This window comes from Labrus mixtus, chromosome 13, assembly GCF_963584025.1.
Source record: "Labrus mixtus chromosome 13, fLabMix1.1, whole genome shotgun sequence".
Lineage (NCBI taxonomy): Eukaryota > Metazoa > Chordata > Actinopteri > Labriformes > Labridae > Labrus > Labrus mixtus.
Window position 1 is genome coordinate 25,114,594 of NC_083624.1, and position 21,136 is coordinate 25,135,729.

At 39.2% G+C, this 21,136-nt stretch overlaps 1 protein-coding gene across 1 annotated transcript; it reads right to left on the reverse strand.

The window, feature by feature from the left end:
• Positions 1-804: 804 nt before the first annotated feature.
• LOC132987348 (RNA-binding motif, single-stranded-interacting protein 1) lies at positions 805-16,966 on the reverse strand. The gene is made up of 13 exons (XM_061054356.1): positions 16,657-16,966; positions 13,745-13,923; positions 11,518-11,576; positions 10,370-10,461; positions 7,426-7,583; positions 6,229-6,308; positions 5,593-5,708; positions 4,726-4,775; positions 4,529-4,616; positions 4,217-4,267; positions 3,484-3,594; positions 3,313-3,393; positions 805-3,231 (listed from the first exon to the last, which is right to left on the reverse strand). Exons 1-13 carry the CDS (start codon positions 16,705-16,707, stop codon positions 3,163-3,165), a joined length of 1,185 nt encoding a protein of 394 aa, XP_060910339.1. The 5' UTR covers positions 16,708-16,966; the 3' UTR covers positions 805-3,162.
• Positions 16,967-21,136: the final 4,170 nt, after the last annotated feature.

The window sequence follows — 21,136 nt, forward strand, 5'->3', positions numbered from 1 at the left end:
CCTGGAGCGGGCGGCCTCCCGTAGGGTGGCACAACACCCTGCAGGATACCATGGGGACCCATCTGTCATGGCGAGGCCTGCTTACAGGCAACCCCATTCCACCCACTTTAGGCTAGACCTCCTGATACCCATAACCCGCCCTGTCTAGGCCATGAGTGTTGTCAATAAAGCCATGTGACAGTGTTGATGCTGGCATTAGCACATCCTCACCCTATGGGTTAAAAGCAGCAATTCAGCTCAAGTGAACAAAGCTAGCTTAAAGGAATACATTTGTAGAATACATTTAATTTTTCAATACTTAGACAAGCCTGAGCTCACAGTTTATTATTTTGAATGCAAAAAGATACCTCTGTGATATATGACATGTCCCGTTTTTGCTGAATATCCGACATTCCATCTTATATTTCATTATCTTTACCAGGAAAAGATAACCAGCACACACATATCAATTCCCAGACATCATCCATTCTTTTAATGGTGTTTATTTTTGTGTTTATTGTAAATAAAAATCTTGCATAATGTATTTTTTAAGCTGTTTAAAGATTGATGACTCAGAGCACATGCATGTTTCTCAAATTAATGAATTGACGGTGAGAGACAGATTCAGAGACAGTGCTTAGAATTAATCCTTTAAAGCTGCGGGCAGGCTGCTGTAACAACAAGACATCTCAAATTAAAGTTTGAAAAATGCTAAACCATTGGGCCCACTTCCAGACTGCATCTATTGTGTATGAACACAACTAAAGCAGGGTCATTCACTGGCCATCCCCAGGTGTGCAGAATGAAGACTAAAACAACAACAGATCACAAGTTGAAAATTTTTATTCAAAAAATGTCAAAGAAACGAAAGAATAAACCTTAGGCACCAGTCTACGGAAGAAAAGTCTTTGGCTTTTACAAACACTACAAAACAAAAACAGAGGAAAGGTTTCTTAAACTGTACATACAAGTTACCACTGGCAATCATGTGGCACAAAAAAATTAAAATTAAAAAAACAATTCACTTCCATATAGCTCTATGAAAATCTCTTATTTCCTCAAGCTGTCTGTACAAAAAAAATCTTCATAAATTAAAAATATTTCATATAACTTAGTGACTGTTCAACATGGTGGTTACTTGTATGAGCAATTTTATTCTTTGATGCAACCTCTGCAACTCTTAACCCAGATACTATGGCACTTGGTTCAGACACCACTAGCAGCATTAACCTCATAAGACAGTATTACTTCTCAGTCTCAGGCATTACACGGAAATCTCAAGTATAATCACTGTGGCCCTTTAACATTTGTTGGACAACAGAGGGGAATGCTGCTGTGAGCTCATCTCGTCCCAAGACAAAACAACAAACATGTTTGTTTAAAGGAGCACAGACCTGATGAACACCCAGACGCTTTGTTGTCATTGTTGGTCTTTAACATCTGAGATCTACCTCTTGGATATATTGCTTCAAAAGCAGCAGCACTTTCAAAAACTATGAAACTGAATGAGTGGACATGAGTGGAAACCTTTTGTCGACCCCCTAATGGTTACATAAAACATCATAAAAAAATAGGTTTGAGGAAAATAAAAAAAAGTATTCAAACAACCTTTAAGGAAACAGCTGTATGTGGCCAGCTCCTGAGCGTGGCTTTTGGTCTGGAAGGGTGGGCTGGACCTGCAAACCCGACCTAGTACAGAGGAGAAAGAAAACTCTGAGGTAGATAACTGGTCTGACTGACCACCAGGTCGAATCACAGGTTAAGTGGAGGACCCCATAATCAGAAAGCCTGCCTTTATGTACTACAAGAATACAATTACTTATTCTTATTTCAGTGCTAGGTCATATTGAGTTGCAAGTTTAGCACTGTCCTTTAGTTTACATTTTTTATATATATATCTATCTTTTTTTTCTTGCTAAGTCTAAATTTAATCTGTGGCACTTCTTTGATCCAGGCCTTCCTTCATGCCTCTGTGTGTCTGCACCGTACTAATACCTATAACAACTGAATGTAAACGTACAAAAAAGGCACACTGTCCTAACTGCAATCTAGCTTGCAGGGTCAATTTTTTTCCAAGTCCAAAAGACAAACTATGCTTTTTCTTTGGTGGAGTTAGTAACTATCGAAAGTGCCAAGTTTGTTTGTTTCCTATCAAAGAGCGAGGTGCAATATGTTCCAACACATATGTTTCATTTACCCCCAAACTCACTGGACTTTTGCCAAAGTTGTATTACAAGGCTTTGATGAGTTTTTTTTTTTTTTTGCACAATCATGAGTCTGTGTTTTCTTGTTGGTTTTTCAAATAAAAGTGAAAAAGACACACCCCATCAAAATAAAAATCCACATGACAAAAGAAGACAAAACCACAACACAACTAAACACATCTTTCCAATTTCATCCCCTTAACCCAGCAAGTCCTTTTTTTCTATTCTACTACACAAAATCACAAAACTGATCAAAAGGCAAGATTCAAAAGTTGATGTTTTAGCAGAATCTCTAGCACATTCCAACATCCAGTAACACGTAAGGTTCTTACTAAATAAATATAACATCCAATAAAGTTTTCAGATGAAGTCATTTCATTCAAAAAAATGTTTTTCTAAAATTCTCTTTTTTTCTATCAACTATTGGAGGAGAAAAGCAAAAACATTTTTTTTGCTTATTGCCACTCGCTGTGATGGCCTGTACAACTTCTGTATCAAAAACTAGGAAGGCAATTTTTTTAATCAGACAGCAAAGATCAATCTAAAGTACTACGAGAAATCACTTAACAAGAAAACAACACTGAACACTTCACCAAAAGCAACACTCACACAGCAAGCACAAAAACATCATTTTTAAAAATGTCTTCAGGAAAAAAAAAAAAAAAAAAAAAGATCTGGAAATATTAACAAAAGACATATTTACTCTCATGCACTTTGAACAACTAGTCACATGATTCTTCTTTCTTGTGTCCTGTGGAAATCCTTGGTAACAAAATAAACGTTTTCTAGTATGAAAATAAATCTTTTTCGCTCTCTTAAATCATTAGATGAACGCAGATACTCTCTCTGAAAACTGATACCAAAAATAGTCTCACTTTAACATTTGCAGATCCTGTGCAAAACAGTGAAAAGATCCTTAGCATCCATTGCAAGTTGTAGACATGATTGTTGTCGCTGTCGTCCAAATGTTACCTCAGCGCTACTTGGTTTGTTGGTAGGAATACGGCGAATGATTAGCAGAGTCCACCTGTGACTGTGCACCATTTTCCTAGAAGAGAAAGAATAACCCTGATTCTTTGACAAAAATGACCTGCTGTTTTAATTATATCAATGATGTTAATGCACATACCTCTACTGGGACACTTGACGTCTGCATGTGAGCATACTGGGGGATATACGCTCCTTGCATAGCTGTGTTTGTGGCCATAAACTGCACAAAGAAATACACATTTTAAAATTTAACAAAGAACTTTTAAACACCTTCATCTTAGAAATCTGATCCCATGCAGAGATTTCTCACCGTTCCTGCACTGCCCAGAGAGAGGTGACTCATCTGTTGTGTCATTGGGGCCATCATGGAAGTGGGCTGTAGTGACATAGATGGGTCCATGGAGGGCGACATCACTGTACTCTGCAAGTGAAGTGGGAGCAGATGAGAGAAGTACATGTATGCAGCTGGTGGTGCACACAAAGAAACACTGAGTGTCGTCCTGGGAAGTTAAAATACTCCTCAAAAAAATATGAAATAAAGATTCAAATGATGTATCTAATATGTGTGTGCATGCTGAGTTTTGCAGGATTAGAGAGAAAATTGGTAATCTCAAGACTTAACATCTGATGCCCACAACAGAAGGTGGATAGTCACAAGTTGAGCAAGTTGTCTATAAGCATCTTGGCTGGCCTGATGCATCAAGCAGTGTTTTCTCATCTCCGCTGGCTCATTTTCAAAGCAAGAAAGGGCTCTCAATTCAAACCCATCTGTTGTAAAATGTTCGGCATCTGTCATCGAAATACGCTGTTTTCCAAAGCAGTTGTTTTTACGTTCCTATACAAACATTTGAGTACTGTCAATCCTCAAGGATCAGTGTCACCTTATGTGGAACTACTATCCATATTGTGTTTGTCTGTTTACAGAAAAATGTTTCATTTCTGCTACAACCACAGAGGAAAATGTTTTGATCGCATAGGGAAAAAAAAGGGAGAACGAGTTGTGATACAGATAGCGATGGTGAAAAAGAGATTTTTGCTCTTACTGGGTGCTGCATTATGTAGGGTTGATGAGGCATCCAGGATGGGTTCTGCACCTGGAACATCACACAAACACACTCTGTAAACACCCTGGCACTGAACAGCTGCTGTTTTCCAGAGATCACATGCTACAGCGATTGGCAGAGCAAAGAGCATGAAAGGCTGCAGCATCCTTTGTCACATAGTTCACCCACATCCCCAAACCCAGAAGGATGTGTTTCTAAATCCTGACGACACAGGGTTTATTAAACAGAAATGCTGAGTTGCAGTACAGTATTTAAATCTACATATTCATCATTGACGAGAAGGATCCAAACCTGGTATGCTGAAAGCGGAGACATGTAGGGAGACATGGACGTTTGAGCGATCATCCTGTTTGAAATACTGTATGCTGGTGGGAAAAATCTGTAGACACAGAATAAATTGTACTTTTAATAAAGTAAAAAAGTAAGTTAAGCACATGACATATAAATCACCACCAGACATTGAAACCTCATCTGTTGTTATAACCTACCCATTTTGCAGAGCAGCTGCACTGGGGTCATAGGTGAGTGTCATTCCAGCCTGGGAGCAAAACAAAGCACAGGATGGGCGACTGAACCGAAGCAAGCATCACAAAACACAACATCTTCGGAAGTCTTGACAAAAGTCTATCTGTTCCTTTTGAGCTCACACCTGTAAGAGGGCGCTCTTGACTGACAGGGCAGAGAACAAAACCAGGATTACATCTAAATAAAGAGGTCTGCAGAGAATCAGTATCAGAATCAGATTTATTGTCCAGGTATGCTTACACACACAAGGAATTTAACTTTGGTGAACTGTGCTCTCTTATGTACAGGTACAACATTAAATATCAACAATAAACATCATAAGAAAAGACTAATATTTACATGACTAAATATGAAACAGTTCAGTGGTGAATAGTGCAAAAGATGCTGAAGTAACATGATAATAAGTAAAATGCAGTTATGTGACAGATGGGTCAATTAAGATGTCAATTACAGTATTTACATAAATAAGTGTGCTTATATTATCATTTAAATTAAATAATATATATATACAGATATGTATATTCACAGTGACGGTTTGGTTTAGAGTCATTTCACCACGACAGATCTGACACTGTGACTGTTTAGCGTTCATCAGAGTGACAGCCTGGGGGAAGAAACTGTTCTTTTGACGGGTTGTTTTTGCGTACAGTGATCTGTAACGCCTGCCAGAGGGGAGGAGTTTGAAAAGTTTTTTTTTTGAGGAGTTTCTAGAGTTACGGTTATGACATGTTATTTATTCCTGGAGGTGAGCAACACCTTCATTACTCATATCTGATCATAGGTAACCATTAGCTATTCATACCACACACCACATCTTTGGCATCTCTTACCAGTCTGGAGTCACCTTCCCTTCCCCACCCCCGACCATTCAGGGCGAATTTATTCTGACTTTGCCTCTTTTTCTGCCCGCCATCAGCAAACTTGCACAGCAAGGGTTCAGATGGTGCTAAACAGAGAACAAAATAAAAGGTTATTGTTTTAGTGTCAAACTGGATACACGCACACAGAGCTGTTTGTCATTGTGTGCTATACATTCTCTCCCTGAAGCCTGGGAGTGCACATTTACAAGCCAGCCTGGGAAAGCAGACATCTAATTTGGCAGCTGTGGAGCTGTAATCCCCTCCCCTTCCTAGAGGAGGCAAGGCCAGCAGAGACTATTTCAGTCTAATAATCCAATTAAAAAGCTTTAGAGAGGGAGTGGAGGCCACACAGAGCACTGCTCTGTCTGCTTCTTCTCTTTGTCTGTGCTCTGCCACTTAGGGCTGAGTGTATGTGCTTTACCAACAGACTGACTGACTCCTGAAGGCTCACCACTTATACACACTGTACACATTAAAGTCAGAAGAAACATATTTTCATTGTGTCAGGTCTTTTCTATTCATGGGAAGGCAGTTGAAGAAGCTAATTTTACATCACATTTCTGCAGTGTGGGGCTGAGTGTGAGATAATTAGACAGTGTGACTTACCTGGAACACCTGCAGGTGTCTTGATAAACTTTCCATTGAAGTGAGAAATGACTGCATCACATTTTTCAGTTGACTCCATCCTGAAGTGACAAAAGGGAACAGAGGATAGCTATCAGTGATACAGCAGTCGAAGGGTAAGCAGGTACTTTCCGAGAACCGCACCATTTCTGAGTAGTTGTGAGGAAGGGAAGGGGGTTGTTTAAAAAAAGCAGGCCCAATGTGAATATTCTTGTTAAGTAATCAATTGCCATCATTTAAATTTGCAGATCTATCTGTACACACCCGCAAACATTCCTCAGATGCATTTTGATATATGTGTTCTGTAAGTCATGGTCAGGTTATGTGAGTGCAAGGTGCGGAAGCCAGCATCACCACTATAATTATATCAACCAGTCATTGTGAAACTATCTTTGAAAGGAGTTACCATTTGCCCATACATGAACTGTTCTTCCAGCTTTGTTATTTAAAACCTCGCTCTGTGTTTCTGAGTATGAACGTAAGAAGAAACAGATACTGAAATAGGCTGAACTGTGTTAAGACCCAAAATAAGAACCTATGTGTTTTAAGCCTTTTTCAACACTGTTTTATTAGCAACATCTTCATTTTAACATTGAGAGCAAGGCCTTCAATTATTTGGTATTGATATTGTGCTGTTTTATTTAATTAAATACCACATTTCATTTTGATTTGTTTTGCCCCCCTTGTATCCCTTCTCCATCCCTGTCCTCACTTTCATTTTATTGGTCAGACAGCAGATTATTCCTGCGCTTGTTTTTTTCTACCCATGTAGAAAAATGTATCTGTTTATTTAACATGGACATACAGTAACACTGGTGCTGTAACATTTAACCATGCACAATTTCCAGATGCACTGCTCTTAGTGTTTATAGCAAAATGCTAATTTGCGACACCTGTCCACGGGAGGCTTTTAGAAACAACAGAGATAAAGATAAAAAGGGTAAGAAAAAGAAAACAGTTCAGTTATAAATACAGCGCAGTTATGAATGCAACAGGGATAAAATGTATAATATCAGTCCATAAAATGTGTTTAGCCCAATCCCACCAGGGGTGTCCTATTTTACATAGTTTTAAGGTTTTTGCTGTTAAAATGCTATGTATAGAGCCATACAAAAAAAGGTCTCCAAGTATTGTTTCAGCACCGTGAGTCACCGACAATACATTGCTCCAGGGTCTGACCTTGCAAAGCCCACTCCTCTGCTGCCTCCAGTGGAGTCCCTCAGGATGCGCGTGGATATGACCTGGCCATAGAGCTTCAACATGCTCTCCAGTTCCTGCTCATCCATATACAACGGCAAGTTGGAGATGTACAGGTTTGTCGGGTCTTGTTCTTGTTGCTGTGAGGAGGAAGCCAAAGGTATTGTGATGTAATTACACTATAGGAAACGCTTAACACACACCTAGAAAACACTAAAACATTCCTTTGTTGTAACACTTTTAAACTGGCTGTAGTCACGTGTTAAGAAGAAGAATGCAAAGGAGGAAAGGAGACATTTCCTGCCTGTTCCCTATAAATGGCTCAACCTTTATAACACTTCTAATATGAACCTCAGTAATGGGGTTATCATGTCTCTGTTTATCCCTGCACTTTCCTGTCTGCCTCTGTTGGAGGTTTAAGGTAGTAAAGGGTCACTCTGAGCAGATATAAACAGAGATTTGCATGCAGCCCACGATGGCTAAAGGCTCACATCAGCCGATTTCTCGCCGTATTTTAATAGCATCAGCAGAAACACAAGACACGGCTACGAGTCCCCGAGGAGTGGCCTCTCATCATTAATATTCATCAGCGCTGTGTTGTTCAGAGTCAAGCTACAGGGACAGTTTGGATTACTAAAAGTTAGACATCGACAGAAAAATCTGCACGTCAGAATTAGAGGACAATGAAAAGGCAGCAGTTTGTGTTGAGACAAAAGTCAGGGAAGGTGTTTGGATGGGAGCAGAGACGAGCTTCAACACCTCAGCTCTGTGATTATCTTACACCTCCAAAGAGAGCATGAAACACACTTAGCTGCTTTTCACATAGGGATGTACACTCACATGAATATAGATGCTGCAATACCTTTTAGGTCTTTGGCGGCAGTAGTTTAAGTTAACCCACTGTTATCTAGTTGTAGATAAATTGTTTAATAAGCAGGATGTCAACCATAGTGGCTCTTCTCTTTTAAAACGGACTCTACCATCACTTAAGAAATATGTGAGACAAAGAAAAAAAAGCAATATGCTGGTGAGATAAGACAACTGTTTGTGTTTGGAATGGGTCACCACCCATCTGTCTGCAATGAACTGTAACTGACGTATACTGAAGGAGGGGCTGATAAAGGAGTGTTACTCATTGGTTTGTTACAGGGACAGGGAGTATGCAATATTGTTCAAATGATGTGATCAGCTGCAAAAATCTTATTCTAACTCTAATGCCAAATAGGTTAGCATACATGATTTTTGGAACACCACATTCACCAAGCAGCTTTGTTGGAGCACTCTGGATGTGAAGTGTCTCCCTCAGGAGCACTATAATGGATGGTAATGAGGGATGGCTTAGTGCTGATCTTTCACTTCCCAAAACCAGTTTTAGCTGCTGATCCATAGAGGTACTCTGACTTCCCATCACAAAGTTACACAAGAGTGTTTTTCCTCTATAGATTGTATCAACACCACTTAACAGAAACTCTACAGCTTTACAACAAATGTATAACTTTTTATTGAAATATCCTTTGAATGCATACTGTGAACGACAAATACACAGTCAATAATCACAAGTCATGCATCGAAACAACATAAGGGGAAAAAAAAGAAGGGAAACTCTTATCTAGCCACTTCCCACCACCTACCTATGAAATAATAATGAGAGCTAGCCCATTGAAGGCTGCCTGAGCTATAGAAAAAAAAAACAGGAAAAGAGACCTTTGTCAGAGAGTTCATTAAGCCAAAGGCTCACACTTTATAAAGACATTTGCCTTCCACAATACAAAGATTAAACTTGGGCCTGCCCCTCAAAGCTGCTCTAGTTTAATTAAAAAAAGTAAAATGGGTGCACAGAGGCATGTCAAGAAGCTCCACAGATCCCCAGACAGGGAAATGAGGCCAACAGTTCTCGCTCAGCTCTGTATGGGAACTAATTTCCCCCGGCTGGTTTCAGTAACCATAACAACACACAATTATTTACTTCCTTTTCGCATGTTAGAGAGTGCAGAGTTGCACAGTCCTTCTTCAGGGTAGTGAAGTAGGGTTTAATCTCTTATGTTATAATGTAAACAACCAGAGCAAATCTGCTCTTTCTAGTGAACCACGGTGTGTTCATTTGTAATCCTGCAATAATTACAGAGTTTTAAATATGAGTGCAGCATGGCGCCACTTTTGCTGCCTGCTCATTTTTAAGAGGACTAAGTAAAAAAAGTGAAATACTTCATGTATGTGTAATGGCTATTTAGAGAGGACAGAAAGACTAGCCTTCAGCTCATGGAAAGGCTTACTTTAGAAGCATGTTCACATGTTGATACTTTCTGGGGTACGTCATCCCACTGTCAGCACCCATCTCTGCACCCTATAGCCTCACTATCGGCGCCCCTGTCCACTTAAACAGTTCTTAATGCTGGCTGGAAGCTGTTCGCTGACAGAACATCTTTGCAAATAAATATTGTTGGAGAACAACTTAACTGTCGCACTGTTAGAGAAAAACTGTTTGGTTACAGTATTAATGCAACACGAGTCAAGCAAACTGTATGCAATACAGACTGAGCTGCATGTTGCAAACACTCACATTACAGCCACGCCAAATGAAAACATGCAAACTGCAACGACAAGGTACTCTTGTCGTATTTGCTTCGGATAATGTACTGCCTCAGGAAATCCGGGGCACTGAATTAAATTCCATACATACACAAGTATGCAGACTATTTTTGAGCACATGCTTTCATCATAATTCAAAGAATAATCTCACATTTAGTGAGCAGTTTATAGACTAACAGTTTGGGTACATACACACTGCAGTCAAGATGAATTCCTGGTATTTGATTTCGCTATGGTTAAGGTTTAAGTTCCCTCTGCGGTCAGATGGACGAGGAACAGTGTTACAGGGTGTCTCGTGCGGATGTGATACCGGGATTAGATCGTAATGAATCCTCACCTTTGCCATCTGAGCTTGGACACCAGTGGTCTTCAGGGCAGCTACGGCTTTCTGAGCTGCAGCGGGGCTGTCAAAGTCCACAAAGCCATACCCTGTGGACACAAGCAGGACACACTGGTTTTTCTAAAGCTATAATAAATACTGGTTTAGCCTCTGTGTTACAGTCTCATCTGCTCCTATCTGAAGTGAATGACACTGGGCTGTTATCATTAGCGGGTTCAACACAGATTCAATGTGGTTTTACAGTGTTGGATGTGTTTGAATATAGGTATTTCTGCATTATATAGGTCTAGTTAAAGGTGTATTTAAGTGCTATTGTGTGTGCTTTTGACTGTGTTCGTGTGAAAGCAGAGGTAGAAAAATGCTGAGGATGCAGCTACCAGTCTGACATTCGTGGCTCAGGTCAGCTCTTTGTCCTGGGGGGGTACAAACAGGGTGGACCTTTTCTACAGCTGCTATATTTAACCCACTTTTTTTTGTGAATATTTCAGGATGGTTTCAGCTTCAGAGTAATATCCCATATTGGTCCTAAACGTTTAATAGAAACTTTGTATTAGTTTACTATTAAATGTCCAGATCATTCTGAAACAATTAAAGAAAAACAATGGCTTTAAATATTTTTTTTGAAACTCTGTTTCATTCAAGGTTATTTCTAAAGAGATCTCTAGATTCTATTTAAAAATCAGCCAGAGCTTTGCTCGGTCTTAAATGGTGTCGCCTTTCACTGAGCGCTTTCGATTAACTGGCATCTGTTTAATCCAGAGGAGAGTGACAAAGCGTTCTCTTAATCCCATCAGCACCACAGAGAATCAGTAAGTCCCTCTGGCTACCAGAACTAGACCAAGACCATCACTGTCACCCAGCAGAAAGAGGAGGAGTCAGAGAATTCTTCCCACCCACAGCAGTGACACACCCACAGACGAGGGCTGGGGCTTAAAATAACATGAGCTGGGAGGCAGCTTCAAGCAGCCTGAATGTCTGTTTCCTGACTGGCCCAGATCATCTGAGACAACTGCGTAGCTGCTGAATGACTTTGTGGAAGTGTACAAGTGAAATTCTCTCTTAAAATAAGGTGTGGAAAGCTGTCTCAATATGTACCTTGTAACAATAAATGGGTGGTGTTAAAAAGACAAAACAACGTCACACACCTTTACATTTGTTTGTAGTCTTGTCCAGGATGGCCTTTGTTGATACAATTTTGCCATACCTAGGGGAGGAGCAGAACGACAAGGCATTGTTAGCTGGATTATGCAGCACACAGAGCCAGTTATAAAACACACACAGAGAAAGGGAGGGTTGAGCAACAATCTATGACATCACCGTACAAATATGAGAAACAGGAAGTGGTTATCATGGGGTGCTCAAACTCCCCACCATGTGAGTGCAAAACTGAACAGCCTCCCCCAAACTCAACATCTCTCTCAGTCATTCACTGTTTATCAAATGTTTTAAAATAAAATGACTAGTTTTCATTTTATATGAAGGATCAACTGATGATACTGCTGTATATTTTTCTCATGGCACACTTTCCCATGAGGAACACTTTTCTTTACATACATGCGTATACATGCAAACTATTGCCTCACAAAACAATAAGAGATTGTGACATTCAAAAGTTTGGTCAGGTTTATGTTGTGTCAAAGGTTTCTACAGAGTAGTCATGGTATACACTATAGGGAAGTGGTGATGATAAGATCCACCATCTGAAAAAGCATTCAGATCTGATGGTATTGCAGTGATTTGGTGGGATCATTTTTTTTTTTAAATGATCCTCCTCTTAACATTTGGCTTTTGCAAAACTCTTCATTATTATCTAATTTCTGAAACATCTTTAAAACTGTACAGGCGTTTCTAGTCTTAGCATTTTATGCACCTGATGATGTGGAGAAAAAAATCTTGCAAAATTTGTGTTCTACATATGTACCGTCTGGGGTTATCGCACAATGAGCATTTGCAATAAACACATTGCAAAAGTAAAATGGAATAAAACAATGTCAACACTATGCTGATGCAGTCAGATGAAGCCAAAGCTAAGCTACCTTAACTACCTTCAGAATCATTTGTGCCATAGTATTGTTTTAAAAACTGTTGCTGTTCAGTAGGGACACATTGCAAACACAAATATTGTGTTAGTAAACATAAACATAGAGAACATCATGTAGTCATAAAAACTGAGTTTTAGCTAACATGCACTCTTGAATTAAAAAACATCACATTTATCTTGTTTGATTTTCTGTATTTGTCATATTGCAATATATATATATATATATATATATATATATCTAGGCTATATAGCAGAAAGAAAAGATATCGCATATGATACATGAGCTTTTCCAATACTGTGCAGCCCAACTTAAAAATGACCTATTTAATTTAAAGTGACAGAGATACAAGCCATGCTGTGCCCCACAGTCCATCAGGGTATTTTAGCCAGGGATTAGGTTAAATGCTAAACTGGGTGAGAGAGCATGAACTTGTGACCTTTGCTTCATCTGAACTCTAATCTCAAATGGTGTAGCTACAGAAGGTTAGCTTTAACATTCACATACAGTTACTGAATATGTTTTGGTCCATCCTATCCTTTAGTTTAAAGTCATAGTGTGTACCCAAAACATGTAAAATATATATATATTTATATAATGTGATGGCATCTGAGGAAACCATTGTTTAACCATCAAAAGCCTGAATACAATAGAGGTGTATGTCACTGCAGATGCCAATTCAGCAGGTATTATACTGTATTTCTAAATTGTTGAAGAATGAATTGGCAGCTTTGTGTGATGCAAAGTCAATATCACATTGAGAGCATTGGGTCTCAGGGAACAAAAGCTTGTAAAATCTTTGAGGTATCATGGTGGTCTCTCTACTTGAAAACAAACCATGTTTTAGCACACAAAGGAACCTTCAGTAAACCAAACGCTGACACTGTCTCTCTTCTATCAACCTATGATATATGTAATGTCTTCTAAGGCTTTCAGGAAGCTTTTTATACACACAGAGTCTCTGTGTTGTCTTTTCTCATGTCATATTGAAATGAAGCGTGCAAAAAATGCAGAAATGTATCTAAAATGAATCATTACACTTTACTGAGTGATCTCTACTGCTCTTTTATTAAAGAAAAGCTAAATAAATCCTTGATATTTCAACAGACCTGTAGGGCTCAGATTGTCTTTCAAAATACTTTTTTTAACAGGACAAAAAATGACAATACATGTCAATTGTACCAGTGAATACCCCTGCCTGACTTGTTTGTGTTGATCACATTTGTCAAAAAGGGATTGCAACTGCAAATTTAAACTAGTCGAATACGAAGTGGGCCAAAAAATCAATAGCTGGTCAATAGCTTATAATAATGAGAGGAAGTGTGATACTCACGGCTGACAGAGCTTGACCAGATCGTGGTCTGTGGTTGAAGGGGACAGGCCTCGGATGTAAAGGTTTGTTTTGCTGAGTTGGTCCCAGCCTGCAGTGCTGCTGCTGCTGCTGTTGTTTGTGCTGCTGTTGGTGCTGGGGCTGGGTGGAGCCATGGGGTGTGACGATAGGGCAGCAGGTGGCTGGAATAGGCAGAGAAACCAGATTAAATTTAAGGGGGTGGGGGCTGCAAGGTTATTAGATAGTCGTGTTTTACTTCACTTGATATAATCGTATTGAACGAAATATATCGATATTCCTCAAGGGAGAGATAACAAGTCAAAAGTTCAAAAATGTGCTTCATGTGCTGCAGGGGAACACATTTAAACTAAATCAACAACAATTTAAACTAAATTAACAACAAACCAAACAGTCATGGCTTAATTCCCATCATGATTGAAATGTTTTATTTGTTTCACCTCCAATCACGACCTGCACCCCTGAAGAGTGGCGTACTTCACACTCAAGTCAACTTTGGCAAGGTGAGGAGTTATTCCACTGACGAAGACAATCTACTCACGCTGAATTTTTTGAATATGGAGTAAATTATTTTCACATCCATATGTGGGTTGATATACACAAAATAAGGGTAATTTTTCTAATGAAAGTTTAACATTCACTCTTTCAGCGCTGTTGCTCTGTACTAACAAAAGGGAATCTAAATAGCTAGCACACTAGCTAGCTGCTAATGATAAAGCTTTTTTGAGCTTAAAAACAGCTGTTTTATGTCTGGAAAGGATGCTGCTGTAGAAGTCAGAGTGAATACAACCTTTAGAGCGTCAGACTTTAAAATTAAAACAGTGAAATAAAAGATCCTGAAACAGCCGTCGTCCAAGTCAGTCTTTGAATAAGTCAGGAAGGTACAATGGGATAAACAGGCTTAATCTCTCTAAGAACAAATTTTTGACAATAATGATCAGTATCAGAACCCCTTCACAAGAGATTTGTATAGAAAAATAGTCCAGTAAAGACCTGCTGCGAGTGTGTTTGTGTCCAGTCCAGTACAAGAATTCACTTTCTACAAAGCAGTGATCCATATCCGCAGACCTATCTCCATCACACCTTCACAGTCAGCACCATCAGCCTCCATAGGGCTTGTAGCTCTGACATCTGTGTCACAGTGTTGTCTGATTGCCCCGTGGTGCACAATAAGCCATTCACAGGTCAACATAAATGACCATCTGTGACTTCTTGACCTGAGCACTCTTATCTATGAGAGGAGCCTAATTGATATCTTTTGAATGGAGGGATCTCCTGTAGTGTATTTTTACACCTAGTCAAGACAAAACATAGGCTATTAAGGAAATACTATTTTCCCAAACAACTGGCAGTCAAACTTGTACTTATTATAGCTGCAGATGGCGAGGGGGGTAGAAGATATCTGATCACCTCCAGTTGTTGAGCAACTCTTGATGTTTATTAGATACAGATGTCCCAGTGTGAGAGAGCTATAGCTGTCCCCCTTACAGGGATTCCTGTTCTTCTTTGCTATCCGGCATTGATTAACCCCCCCCCCCCCCCCCCCCCACAAACCTCCCACAGTGAGGCATTACAAGCTGAGGAGGAGGAAGCTCATGGAATCTCAAGCATGAAGCGGTGACAGGATTGAGCAACCTGAGTCTGGACTTCAGCCTGGAGGGTATATAATAGGTTTCAGAAGAGATGTGAAGAAAAGTAGTGCAATTCTAGGAAAAGTCTGAGTGACTTAATCTAAGCTTAACTATCATAAACGTGAAATATGTCCCAGTTGCTCCCATGCGGCTAAAACAACAGTTGTAACCTGAACCGGCACAAGATGAGAAAAAGAAACAAAAACAAATAAAGAAAAGCAGTTGAGCAACAGATACACGTTTTTACAATTAAAAACCACTTCCTTTAAACCTTTAACCGCTAACAGACTGTCAGACTTTTACAAAAAAAAATGAGATTCATTCAAAGCAATCCAGCAATAGATTACATCATGTAAGGACATTTTTCAATGAGTTTCTCATGAGTGCAACTTGCTTTTCACTGGGACTGAAAAGGGATTTTGTTTTAACACATCTGCCTGACTAAAAGCTCAGACAGCTTGACTGTGAAAAGGCTGTGATGGGGAGAGGGCGGCATCTTATCAGCCAGCTCCAGACCAGCAGAGCCCCGTCATATCCGAGCTGGAAATACACAGGGCTTCCAGGAACAGGCCTCGCCCATGGAGCTCTATAGCCACAGGATGACAGCATGAGCACTACACAGTAAATATGCGTATTCAAATCTATTCGCTCAAGGGAGATAAAAATAAATAAATATATGGAACTGGAAGAAAGTGACTGCACCAGAGGAAAAGTCATCCATTGAGTTTAATTTTGGAAAACAAAAAAAAAAAACAAGAAAGTGATCTTGTTTCATTAAATGGAAAGATGGCTCAGAAAGGCTATACTAACCCAACTTTTAGCCTAATGTTAAAACTTGTGTTTTGGTGGAGTTGCTGTTCAGTGGTGAGTTCAAGGCCAGTTTGTGTGTACGTAATTATGACTCCACATTTCTTATGACTGATGCTATTTGGAAAAGGTTAGACATATGTTTTGTTATGTAGCCTTTGTGGCTCCAGCAGTGTCGGACCTGGATCACAGCCCGAGTAGCAGGTAGGCCTATCTACATATGTATTATGCAAAAGTGTCCTTTCCGAATCTTACATCAACCAAAGTGAACATATTCTCATCGTATGAAACGGCAAAAAGTAGAGCAAAGTAGCCTAAGTTTTCTTTCTGTAAGTGCGTCGTTTATTTTATAATTGAGAGCTTCTATCTAAGTAGAGACACTATATCTTTAATGTGCCCTTTTAATTGAAAAATAAATACATAATAATAATAATAATAATAATAGTGTAGGCTATTTACCTGTTTTCGATATGGAGTCCTTAGTGGGTTCCCAGTATTCGCAAAAATCATCCTCAATTCGTTTCGGAAGGGTAGTTTCTCAGTTAAGCTATAATTTTCTATCGAAATGCATCAAAGTCCTCGGATACGAAGACAAATATTCGACATTGATATCCTCTTTACTCCTCAAAAGGACACAACAACACCTTTCTGTACATAATAACTGTATACATATCCTTATTGACGTCGACTGTCCGGCAACAGAAACCTCCGTAAATTGTCCCAACTTCGACTGCCCAGCCCCGTTTGTTTGACTGGCTTCAATGATTTGCAGACAGCGCTGCGCAGGACAGACGCTGTTACGGTGGAAGAAACCATCTAACGCTTTGGCGGGGGGGTGGTCTTTAGTAACGTCACCAAAATACAAATTCATTTGCGTCTATTTCCATTTATTAACACTAATGAGTAGCCTTTATTCAAATTAAACAAACATGCTGGTATTTAAGACTGTATGAATTGTTCTTGTGAATAATGACATTTTATAAAGAAACTGTTTTCACCTTTGTTGTTGTTCGTCCCTTTAGAGGATGCATACCAAACATTCCACCGTGCGGCTGGTCCTGGTTCAGCTGGTTGTGATATTCGGACAACTTTGAGTATATTTATTGGGTTAACCTCACACGATATTGGTAGGCATAAGTGAAATAGTAAAATCAACCCTTGATAAATATTAGGTCTTGTGTATATTGCCATGACATATATCGTAAAGAAGCCTGGATAGAAATGAGCTGAGCCTAAAAGTGAACACATTCTGAACATAAGCTGTAGCACAAACGTATCATCTCCTCTAAGCCTAAATTTTTAATGTAATTAGAGTATATTTAGAAACTGTTAGGCTATCCCTTTTAAGCAATTATAGCGTACAACGAATTTTCCTTTCAAGAATGAGTGACACGAGGGACAAATTTGTGTTTCTTATTGGCTGTAAAGAGGTGATATGGAAAAAATCTGAACTTAAAGAAACATTGTGTTATAACGCAGATTTTTATTTTTATTTACAAACTGTTTTTATGAATATTTCCCTCTATTAAATTCTGTCACCATTCTGGTAGTCAACTGCAAGTTCACCATGGAGCTAGTGCGAGAAGTTTTACAACTAACAACAATAATATCAATGTACTTCCTCTCAGGTCAAAAGGGGATGCAAGTCTCAGAAGGAATGGATAATGCAAAAAACCTTGGGAACAAGAAATAAATTAACATTGAGCAATCGATCGAGGGTTTCAGGAAATATAATCAATAATATTGTACTGATCCTTTGAGGATTATGTTTTTAAGGTTTGCAGTTCGACAGGTTATGTTGAACATGTAGCTATCCTGCAGCTTGATAGGTGCAGTAAGACCCTCTTATTGTGAAAGATGGCTTGTAGATGTTGTGTGTGTGTGTGTGTGTGTGTGTGTGTGTGTGTGTGTGTGTGTGTGTGTGTGTGTGTGTGTGTGTGTATGTGTGTGTGTGTGTGTGTATGTGTTTGTGTGCGATTCAGTGTGGGCCCTTTATTAGAGAAGACAAGAGGGGCAGACTGGGCTATAAATCAAAGGCAATCTACCCACCACTGTCACCTGCTGATTGGAAAACCAACACTGGTGGCAGAAAATGTGAATTAACTACGACCTTCAGGAAGGTACACGCATAGTGCTATTACCACTGCATAGCCTCACTAAACAGTTAAACCTTCTGGTCACTATAGGTTCAATAAGCGACTATTGTTTTGTGTTAACAACAAACGAGACCATGCAAATTAAAGACCTGTAACCTCTTACATTAACAAGTAGACCTACATACTGTAATCATATCTAAAAAGAACATTAAAGGGAAGAAGGTGTCCTAGTTGTGGCTCTTAATTGATGAAAAACTGTTGTGTAAGCTTCATTATTGCTGCGATTATTGTGAGCTCACTATGACATCATTGTCCTTTTTGCGAGGCATCAGAACGATCTATATGTGAGATACATGATAATCCACTCCTAAATGAAAGCAAAGGTCACCATTAGGGCATGTAGAAAAGTTCACCAGGCCAACAGGAGTCAATGGGTCAGCATTAGAGTAGAGGGAGAAAGGTCTGATTCAGCACTCTGCTCTGAAGGGGGGTAGGGAGAGGCAATTGAAGCACTACCTTTAATGAAACAGTGAGAGCTAAGGTCATCTTTGATCCTTGCGTTTATGTAGCATTATCATAACACCATGACAAACCTAAAAATGTATTTAATATTATTGGAAATGATTGTTATTATCATCCATTCTTCTCAATAATCATATCATTTGCACTATATTTTCCATTTCCCTAGCCTGTCCTGAAATGTAAACCTAGTTTAAATGTAAAGCCTAAAGTATATGTAAAACTAGATTGTTTTTCAAAAGGCCAACAGAAGAACAATCAGATATCCAAAGACTATGCTGTTCTCCTTTCATTATAGATGCATCTTTAGATTGCACATACACCATTTCCAAAACAGGTTTAAACATGCAACGACATGAGACACACTCAACACAAAGACACACAGATAGACAAGCTCTCCACACCCCCCCCCCCCCCCCCCCCTCCCTCTTTCACACACACACACAGGGTATTTCCAAGGGAAATAAGAGAGTGAGGTTATATCAGGACATTGTGCCACTTGTTCTCACTCTTTCCAGAACTAATGAAAGCCGCCTATACTTGCAAACAAAGCTGAGGTATATGAAGAAAGTGTTGCTCTCAGTTTTGTCCTCAAAAATCACAACAGCAATTACAGTCTCACAGCTCATCTTGTGAAACGCGGTGGATTCATGTTTGATTCCTAAGAAGTTCCACAGAGTTATAGCAGCTCCAGGAAGCTTTTAGTAACACTTCTGCGGCTTCCTGCCTGGAGGGAAGGTTTGGCTCGGGGCGTGTGACCCCTCTTTGGCAGCAGCAGATTCATTTCCCCTGACTTACGACTGTAAATCAGCCACAAGAGAGAGAGCTGTGAGTGCCAATATATGTGTGTCACACATTGAAAAAAAAGAGCCACATTCACAACTCTAGTCTTTCATTGAGGTGCTGATGTGGGGGTGGCGTTCATGACAGGCCAACTCAGTTATCCAAAAATGAATGAGTCACTTCACTGTTTCTTTGTAGTAATGGTTGAGGATTTAATGACCCAGAAACATATTATAGCACGAGGTTCAGATTTAAGTTTGATTCACAGCAGTGGAGAATTAAGATATCATCATCTGCAAAGTCCATGCACACAGCAATCTAAATCTTGGGTATCTATATTTATATATATAAAAGACAGCAGTAGTACACAGTTATGCATTTAAGCAGCTGTATTATAATATTGGAAATACTTTTTCTGGTGTTAAATAAAACATTTGGCAAAGGGATTCTGCCATCAAGAAACAGGAAATTGAAAATCACCTGCACCATCTGATGTGAGACACTCTTTATTAACTCCCATGAATGTTATATTCACATACAAAGATATGCTGAAGCTTTGATAAAATCACTTTTCCTTGAAAGGAAATTAAATTAAATATGGGGAAAAAAATCATAAAGAGAGTGTTGAAAAAACAAACGTTATCATTATATCAAAGAAAACTGAATTGTCACCTAGGACTTTGAACAATAAGGGTTTTTATTTATTTATATGTCTCAGCGACATTCAAACGTACATATCTGAAGCTTTCCGGAATCATTTCAAATATATGAGCGGAAACACTTGACAGCAAGCAGGAAAGGTTTTATTGTGCAGCTTGGCCTTCATTTTGCCCCGAGAACGAGAGTCATATGTGTACAAAGGCCGCTCTTTCAGGCCTGACGCTGACATAAAGAGCAGGCCCACTGCGCTCTTTCATTGTGTACATTCTGCTGCCAGGCAACTCTCCAAACTTTATTGTAAACACTGTGTGGTGCTGTTCAGCCTCAGCATAATGCCATTGTCCACATTCTCACCATGGCAGTTAATACATTCAACTTGACAATGATTGAAAGTTTACTTTAGGGGAGGCAGCCTGTTATAGACGATTACAAAAATATTACCAACTTGCCATTACTTTGCAAAAAAAAAAGTTATGTTGCTTCCCAAAACAGCATTTACACTTATACATGTTTATAAAAAAAACCATCTGTGGGGTGAAATTCATGGGATCAGAGAAGTAGACTCTGCTATTTATGCACTAAAGCACTTTTTGACAATCTTTCTTTTAAAATACTAGAAATCCCACTGATTATGTAGCCTACATTTTAATTTTTATACAATCTTTTTCTTTTTTGGTCATCTGCTAAACGCTTGAATAATCTCAAATGAATCCTATCATCATAAAGATTACATAAATAAACAGTCCCATGCTCTTTCATCCCACAGGAAGTACACTAATCCAACAAAAAGCATAACGAAAAGATAACTGATAGTGTGAATGCATGCTTTGTGTTTCCTCATGCTGGTAGAAATTGTCTATGAGGAGCCTTAAGTCTCCTGC

Bases quoted from the DNA above. Each gene is read 5' to 3' on its own strand.
- LOC132987348 (XM_061054356.1), bottom strand. From the start codon at position 16,707: ATGATTTTTGCGAATACTGGGAACCCACTAAGGACTCCATATCGAAAA. The intron at 7,584-10,369 runs GTGAGGATTCAT...TCCTCCTCACAG, and splicing joins TCCAAGCTCAGATGGCAAAG to CAACAAGAACAAGACCCGAC. The intron at 3,394-3,483 runs GTGAGAAATCTC...TTCTTTGTGCAG, and splicing joins CTCTGGGCAGTGCAGGAACG to TTTATGGCCACAAACACAGC.